The 8,585-nt window shown below is 46.3% G+C and overlaps 1 protein-coding gene across 1 annotated transcript in view; it reads left to right on the forward strand.

Moving 5' to 3' along the window:
• Positions 1 to 3,815: 3,815 nt before the first annotated feature.
• LOC104462362 (latrophilin-3-like) overlaps positions 3,816 to 8,585 on the forward strand; it is a gene marked incomplete at its 3' end in the record, with an annotated part of 29,907 nt that continues 25,137 nt past the window's right edge. The window contains exons 1-3 of the mRNA XM_010074278.1: positions 3,816 to 3,831; positions 4,601 to 4,906; positions 6,715 to 6,818. Of these exons, the coding sequence (XP_010072580.1) occupies positions 3,816 to 3,831; positions 4,601 to 4,906; positions 6,715 to 6,818 (426 nt within the window). The remainder of the gene's footprint in view (positions 3,832 to 4,600; positions 4,907 to 6,714; positions 6,819 to 8,585) is intronic.

An 8,585-nucleotide genomic window follows, 5' to 3' on the forward strand; every position in this document is an offset into this window, starting at 1 on the left:
AATGGGAAAGTATTTATTTTCAAATATTTATTTTTCCTAGGGAGTTTCAGAAAATATTCCAAAATGCATTTGAAAATGGCTGTAGAAAACTAATTCCCATGAGATGCATTTGTGTGACAGGAAAGAGAAAAACAGCTCCAATTGTATTAGGTTTGGGGTTTTTGTGTTGCATCTTTCAGGACATGCCTAAACGTTCTTGTTTGTTATGTAAATACAACTTGCACCAGCTTTCAGTAGAATAAGAAGAAATTATAAAAGGGGATGCAGTAAGCAGAGGATGCAGTTGCCAAATATGAAAAGGGCAAAACTAGCTGAGAGGGAGGGAGGGAGGGACCTTCAGGTTTTGTGTTTCTCGCAGCCTTTCAGAAACCAGCAGTGAACTGTTTGCCCCAGCGCGGCAGCAACGTGCGTAAATCGTTGTGAACACAGCCCGGCTGTGCTCGAGAGGGCGGCTGGATTGCTGTATCCTCCCGAAGATGCTGAACCCCTCGGGTTAGTTGTACCTCAGTTGCTGGCTTGTAGTATGTAGCCATCAGGTTAAACCTTTGGATTGCAACCCTGGGGGAGAGTTTGATGGATGTTTTCTCTGATCTCTTCCCTAGCCAGCGAACCTCACCCAGGAAATCGTGTTGGCAATTTCTGCTTGAGGGGCACCCAGTTATCTTGGTTCATGGGACAGAAAACGCATGATATCTCTTAAAAAGTATTTTCAGTTGTCGAGTATAGCGGGTCGTAGGCTGGATAGTTAGGTGCCAAAAGGAAAAAATGAGAGAAAAGGTAGCTTGGTAGCGATGGCAAGTAGTCTTGTTTGCAATCAAAGCTGCTCTTGTATAGGAAAGCACTAGTCAGAGTCAGCTGGAAAAGCAGTCTCCCATGTCTGGGAGCACCCAGGAGGAGGGGAGCAGAGCAGAAGGTGAGATGACCCGTGTGCTGGATTTTCCCAGTGGCAGATACCAAACACTGGTCTTGGGCCAATGGTGCACTTGTCATGTTAAGCCAGGAAAGGGGAAAATAAGGAAATGGAGGAGAAAAGGAAAAAAAAAAAAACCAAACAGACAGATCTTTATTTACTTAAGATTTTGTCTGTGAGCAAATCCTTCCCATGATTTTCCTTCCATCAAGCAAAATTCCTCCTTTACATAAAGGCTAGGAAATAAAAGGAAGAAGGGAAGAAACTAGCCGTTTCTTTTTCTTGCTAGTCAATGTGCTGGGAGTAGAGAGAGGTTCCTCTGGGAGTTGCGATTACTCCCCTGTGGATGCTGAAAACGGTGGGTTTTTATAGCTGCAGCTCTACTCTAAATGATGGCAAAACTTAGGCTTCTGATATTAGTGCCAGTTCTCTAGATAGAGCAGGGGAGAAAAAGAGATCGCTTTGGGGTGTTTCTGGGAGAGAACTGTTTCCTTAACTTGCAGTTGACTTTCTTAGGAGCGCTGGGAAAATACCTCTCCCAGGGTTGTGCTTCATGGAATTGAAATCTGCAGTATCTCATGAATGTTTTGGAGTAGGAGTAAAAACTGAGTCTTACCCCAAAAATTATCTCCAAACTCCTGATGTGGCAACACATGGTGAAAACCAGTAGTAAAAATAAAATAATAAAGATTACCCATTTCTAGTTGTAATAGCGTTGATGATTTTTAAAGGTTACTGCTTGTCTGTGGGCAAAGATTGGATTCTGAAGTACTAGCTGAAGACTCCTTCTGTTAAAGTGCTACTGCAATGCTGCTTTTCCCCAAGTTAAAAATTCACAGTTTATTGGCAGCCTGAGTTAATCTGGAGGTTTGATCTCTGTCCTGTGCTGGAGGATTTAGGTAATTTTGCACAGGTTGCAGTCTCTTTGTGGTTTTGCTTGGATTTGAGAATCATTTATATGTAAATGATCCTGATCTCTTGTTCTTTCCCTTCTTACCAATCAACTTTGTTTTAAAGCACAGGGTTGTGTGAGGAAAATCTGCAAGCGGTGCTGCCGGGGGCTGGTGAAACTGGGTGGTGTTAGCATGGCGATGGTGGTCGCCGGAGCTCATTACCAAACTGACTCGTTGAATAATCAGACCTTTGAACTGAGTTTAGTGGTATCCCATCCATCTCACTCTGTTAGGCCACTTCGGGACGGCTCTTTTATGTCGTCTTGTAATTTATCCTGTGTAAATGGCGGAGGTGTTTGTTTTTAAAAGCAGCAAGAAAGCCCAGCTGAACAAGAAAAAAGTTGGAAGAACAAGCCTTCAAAGAAATCTCGGCACTAGTGCCAAGGGGTTTACGAAAGATAAACCAACTCTTTTTTTTTTTTTTTCTTATGGCTAAAGGAAAATACCATTAAATCCCTTGTGCCTAGCTGATACAGTAAACTTGCCAGAGCTATTTCAAAAACAACATGCCTCGGGATATTCAATGATTGTCAATGAAAAGCAGGCTCAAAATGCAGCACCCCTGCGTGCGGATCAAGGGGAGCCTCCTGGGTGCTCAGTAGAGGTTCCTATACGCTCACTACGGACTGTGAGAATGATTTCAAGGGGAATTTGCCAGTTCTGGCTTTGAAACTGCATCTTCTATATTTACTCGGTACCTCTGCGCCTGTAGTGCATGGTGTAGGTCGTTTTGCAAATGGAAAATAACTCGTTATTGCACGAGTAGATGGGAAAATCGCTGCCGGTTGTTATCTACTGGGCTAATCGTTACTATAAAGAGATAAAATACATACTCATGGCAAGACCTGCTAGTAAAAACAATAATATTTGACAAAGTTCTCTACAAATTTTAATCTTCCTTCTAACGTCAGATGGAGATCGTGTGCCACTTGGTGATGTAGCACAGCTTTGAGCAGAACCTAGACAAAATCTGCCAATGTCTGTGGGATTTTGCTTTGTGTTTTTTGGAGTTCATTCAAAGCCAGGGAGTGGGAGGACGGTGGCATGGGAAGGCTGGAAAATCTGAGGGAGAGACCTGATTTCAGATTTGTGTCTTGGTGCTCAGGTGGTTTGGTGCCTATTGGGCTATTGCTCGCCTTTCTGGAGGATGGGAGAGAAAGTAATCCAGTTTTTCGAGGAACGGTAGAGCTGGGATTTTTAAATGGAATGTTTTCTTGGAACAAAAATTCTGATCGCTCAGAAAATTATGTTTATGATGCTGCTGTGTTTTAGTTTGAGGAGAGGTTGTCTCAGGCTTAGGGTAAAATTACCTAAAACCAGAACAAGTGTGTGCTTCTACTGCCACTTTATTGATTACGCTGGGGCAGGAGAATTGCTCGCAGTGCCATGGGCTTCAATTACTTAAATTACAGAAAAACCTTTCAGGATGGAAAAACTCTTATTTTATACTAAAGGCAGGAGTCTCTATTCTTGAAATAGGTTGACTTGAATGAACTCCAGTGACAGCAATATCATTATACATTAATAACTAATATTGCACTAATGCTGAGCGTGGTCTGCTTCACCAGACCTAGAAGAGAGCTCCGCTCTCAGGAGCTTGCAGTCCAAGCCTGCTCACACAGTTAAGAGGTTGTTCCTTGGGGCAGCAAGGTGATGCTTGCATTTCATTTTCGTTTCTGCCTAAGCTGGAGTTCACACTTGAATGTCGAAACTCCCATTCGTGTTGCTGGATGTGGAGCAGCTGTGACTCTGAAGGATTTCTGGATGGCGGAAGAGGTGGGGTGTCAGGGAGATGTTGTGGTGTGGGAAGGAAAGAGAGACTGGTGGCAGATAAGGAGGGTGCCTGTTCAAGTGGCCTCCTTACCTGTCTTCCCGGACAGCCCCTGTGTTTCCCCAGGTAGGAACTGAGGGGCAGTCGTGGTTATCTGGCATTTAACTGGAGTCAAAGCGTTATGTCAAGAGAAGCAGGTAGGTGGTTATCTTTGGGAGAGGCAGAGGAGCTGGGAGAAGCAGTGGTGTGTGTCAGGGACAGCAAGGGCGATGGAGGAGCCATTGGAGGCAGTCTGCCTCAGTTTCCCCACCTGAGATAGTGCAGCTATTGCGGAATGTGGGATGGGTTAGTGCATTTCCCAACCTCTTTCTGTTCCAGGTTCCCAACCTCTTTTTCCAGGTTCCTAACATCTTGCTGCTCAACTGCCCGTTGCAGGTTTTAAATGAAATAGCCTGTTGAGGGGCCGAGCACTGCAGCTGGGATGAAGCAGCAAGGCACGAACCTGGGAGAAAATGAACAGCTTGCCCTGGAGAACAGCCCTGGGTTCATCCCTCTGTTCACTGCTGTTTGGGGATGGATTTGTGGCTTTCCTTTTTTTTTTTTATTACACCATGGAAAATGTTTTTCTCTCCAAACCAGCTGGGTCTTCAGCAACACTAAAAAATTAAAAGCACTTCTGTGCTAGGTGTTCCCTAAAAGATGGAAAAGAAGATTTTTACATTAAAATGCCAGGAAGAAAAATGGGGAGGGCATAAAAGCACTGCTTTCTTTTCATCAGATGCTAGTGCTTTTGGAAAATCGTTTGTGCTCCAGCGATCATTACCCCCCTGTGTGCTTCTCTCGCTGCCTGCTCCAGCGTCTCTCCGAGAGGTGGCTCTGCAGCAAGGCCACCTTCTTAGGCAGGGGACATAGCCTTGAGTTCCTTTTTTCCTTCCTCTGTTTAACCAGCTCTGCCTCTTGTTTCAGGAGTATCGACGTCGGGAGCGCTGGGCGCGGGGAGCACCGCTGCCAGCACCACGCCGCGGGCAGCCACCAGCAGCACCGGCCGCCCCACCACCACCTCGGCCTCGGGCAGGAGGAACAGGAGCACCAGCACACCATCGCCCATGGCTGACGTCCCTGATGAAATGACCACGCACCTCCCTCCCGCCTCTTCCCAACTGCCCCCAGCCGGTGCAGAGAGCTGCGACCCTGTGGAAGCCCGGGATATTATGTGGTCTCGGACCCGGCAGGGGCAGGTGGCGAAGCAGCCGTTGCCCATGGGCTCCATAGGTGAGTTGAGCAGTGGGGGGATCATAGAATCGTAGAATGGTTTGGGTTGGAAGGGACTTTGAGATCCTCTAGTTCAACCCCCCTGCCATGGGCAGGGACACCTCCCACCAGCCCAGGTTGCTCAAAGCCTCATCCAGCCTGGCCTTGAACCCCTCCAGGGATGGGGCATCCACAGCTTCTCTGGGCAACCTGGGCCACTGCCTCACCCCCCTCAGGGTAAAGAATTTCTTCCTAATGCTGCAAGACATCTCCGTTTGCCCATGGGACACATTGTGAACATGCAGCCAGGTTGGTCATGGACCCCTATGGCATACAGGCTTCAGTATGTTGAGCCTCAATATGTTAAGCACGTTGTGCAGGATCTTTGGCATCCTGAGGTCTGGGCAAAGGAGAGTACAAGCTTCAGAGTGTTGTGGGGTTGAGCTTGACTTGTTATAAGAGCCTCTGCCTCCAGAAGTGGTGCCCAGTGTGCCTGTTATCCCTGGTTTTACCTGTATCTGTAGCCTTTGGGCTCATTGACCGATGGGTTGATGACTGACGCTTCGCTTGTTTAAAGGGGGAGAGAAAAAAGAAAATCAACAAAACTTACATGTTGAGGAAGCTCTGTGCTGCACTCTTTGCATTTCAAAGGCCATGGGCAGCATTTCCAAGCACAGGTATTCCCAGATCGCACTCCTGAACCAGCATGAGTGTTTTTTTCAAACTGCAGCCAGCATCCGGTGTGATAAGCAGGGGAGGAAACAAAGCCAAATCTTTCAAAATGGTTTATTGTTTATTGGGTTTTGCTGCTTTTCTTAATTCCCCTCAGTTGTTTTCTTCGAAAAGGTTGCTCTTGGAAATTTTCTATCCCAATTAAAACACGGATGGACGAATAATGGGTCTTGGCATATGGTTTAGTTTGCTGTGTTTTAACAAAATGCAGTTTTCCAAAAGTATTTATTTTTCAAGCTAGTCTTAGTGTCCAGCCCCAAGAACCAGCTTGCCAAGAAATCAGAAGAGGGAGGAAATTGTCTGAAAATGAGGGCTGGAGGGATCTGACTTGCAGAGGAGACTCTCTATTAATTCTCCGCTCCATTGCCCTGGAGAGCCATTCACACCTGTGTGTAGGAATACGGACTCTCTCTTGAATTTGGTGAGGTCAGGCTGATAAAAATTACGTTAAAGTACAAGGGGCATAGAAAGACATCAGTGGTGAGAAGAGATAGAGAATATTTTTTCTGGCTTTCCCAGCCCCACTTGGCAAAATTAGTGCAAAAAGTCTCATATAGTTCTGAGAGAGAGGATAGGATAGGCTGAACTGAAGCTGTGAAAAAGGAGAGAAAAGATAAAAAATGAAAATGAAGGCTGGAGGCAGGGAGCCCTTTTCTAAGCACAAGAGCTAAGGACTGGATGGAAACAGCTGAGAGGAAAAAAAAAAATAACCCAGCTTGTTTATAGGGGAGGGCAAGAAGCCTTTCCCATCTCTAATTTCAGTGGTTCATGCAATTTGTTAAAAGCTGTGGTAGATTAGCAGTGGGCCTCTTCCAACTCTCTTTGAAGGCATGAGCAAACTCTCCCTGGTTTTAATGGGTGCTACCATCGTGCCTAGCCTGTCATTCACTGCTCTGCTGAAAAGTTTGGCTCTGCAGGGCAGAGCGCGCTTTCTAGGATTTTCAGTGCATCTTAACCCATACTGGCTTTCTTGCTCTTTAAAAGGTCTTTAACTGCAGCATTTTGGACGCACTTCTCTTTGTCTGGAAGCCTGTGAGATGGGGTCCTGCAGGCAAAATGCAACCGATAACACTAATGCAGCGGCTTTCCTCTTCCAGGTGTTGCAACGTTCCGCTGTCTTGCTCCAGATGGGATCTGGGAGCCCCAAGGACCTGACCTCAGCAACTGCTCTTCTCCCTGGATCAACCACATCACTCAGAAGGTAAAACCCTTCCTGTGGGTTGATCCTGCCGAGTCCGCGCACTGACCTTCATCCACTCCCCGGTAGTTGTCACAGCAGGGACCTCAAAGTGACCCATCATCACATGTAAAGCATGAGCCATCCATAGTAGCCAGGAACTGCAAGGAGAAAGAAGGAATGTAAAAGTCTGGTGGAAATGAAGGCAGAGATGGTGAGGGAAATGCAAAGGAGAGGGACTGGAGAGTGGAATTAAACTAGAGTGAATGACTGTTCTTGTTTGTGGCCAGAAAAGGAGGAAGAAGGAGGAGGAGGTGGGTGGACATATGGAAAATACTGACTTATTGCAAAGGAAACTTTCCCTTTCATGCATCCCCAAGGATTTTCTCAGGCCGTGCAAGCAGCGGATAAATCCCAGAGTTGAGAAATCTTTACCAAAGAAAGGCAGGCTCAATATGAAATGTTTGCATTGCGTTTCTGACTTTCTGTTTTTAACTTCTGCCCAAATGGTAAAAGGACCAACGGAGTAGAAAACGACGACGCAGTAACGCCGTATCTTTTGACTCTTAAGTCCCTTGATGAATGTTTTGTAGCACTTCATCATTTATCAGTGTTAAAAGTGCATTAACATGTGACAATAGAAGTTCGAGACAAGCAGAGCTTATTTGGTAGCAATATGCTGAGTGTTTTTGTTATGAATGCACAGTGGTGCTTTCAGCTGATTTCATTACAAACAGAGACCAGATGTGTGTTTACGCCACAGAGCCTGTGGGCTGAAGCTTTATTATAGCAATTTGTGCGGATTTATTCACGCCTTTAGCCGGAGCGAGCGAGCCCTGGAGTTGCAGGCTAGCTGTCCTTCTGTGCTACAGAAACTGTGCTCCCAGAGAGCTGGTGAATGGGATGGGGTGACCCTACAGATGAGACCCTTTGTCTTTCTTCTCTCTGTCTCCCATCTTAACTGAGGCTCAACAACCTGTGAATCACTCACACGTACATCCCCCATCATCCCTATCCCACTCCATCTGTATTTATACCCGTCCCTCCCCAAAGGTGGGGGAAGACATCAATTAACGGGGGGCTGCTGGGACACAGCGATGCCCGTGGTCCTTCTGTCCCAGGCAGGAGGGTGGGCAGCTCTCCTGCCATACACCAAGGCTAGCTGATTAATAAAGACTGCCTGTGCTGCCATTAACAGCTGTGTAGCTCTTGTTTTATGACCCACATACTTATCCTGGAGGGGTTAATATTACTTACTCCAGCCATAATTCACCCAGGCAGCTGGGAGACCTCTTGCTGCTAGGTGAAGATGGCTAGGCCGTTAGCCGTTAGCAGAGGAAATAATAGCCTGCACTGATGAAACCTCCATCAAGGTTAGGCTTATTTTATTTGAAACCTCAGCTATCATTTGCGTAACAAATGAGCCCCATTTAATTTGTTACGTGCTTTCAAAGCAGGCTCCAATTGAAAAGCTAGGTTTTCAGAAATGCCCAGCAGGACACAATTGGGACTGGATTTTTTTTTTTTTTTATCATTATTATCTTTTTTTTCTGGAGGAATTTAGTTATGTTCAGCTTTGGAAACTTTCTACCAGTCAGTGGAAAGACTAGGAGGGAGTCTGACAAATGATGTTGGATGTCAACTTTTGATGCCTGAGTGGGAATCTGCTGGGATCTTGGGACCATGGGGCCCAGCCACTATGGAGAGCTGTTTCGAAATACCAAACCCTTCCAGGAGCCACTTGTGAGAGGAAAGCCCTTCCAGGCTTGCCTAGGGGCTTGTGTCGGGGGT

This window comes from Pterocles gutturalis, unplaced genomic scaffold, assembly GCF_000699245.1.
Source record: "Pterocles gutturalis isolate BGI_N339 unplaced genomic scaffold, ASM69924v1 scaffold13897, whole genome shotgun sequence".
NCBI classification, from domain to species: domain Eukaryota; kingdom Metazoa; phylum Chordata; class Aves; order Pterocliformes; family Pteroclidae; genus Pterocles; species Pterocles gutturalis.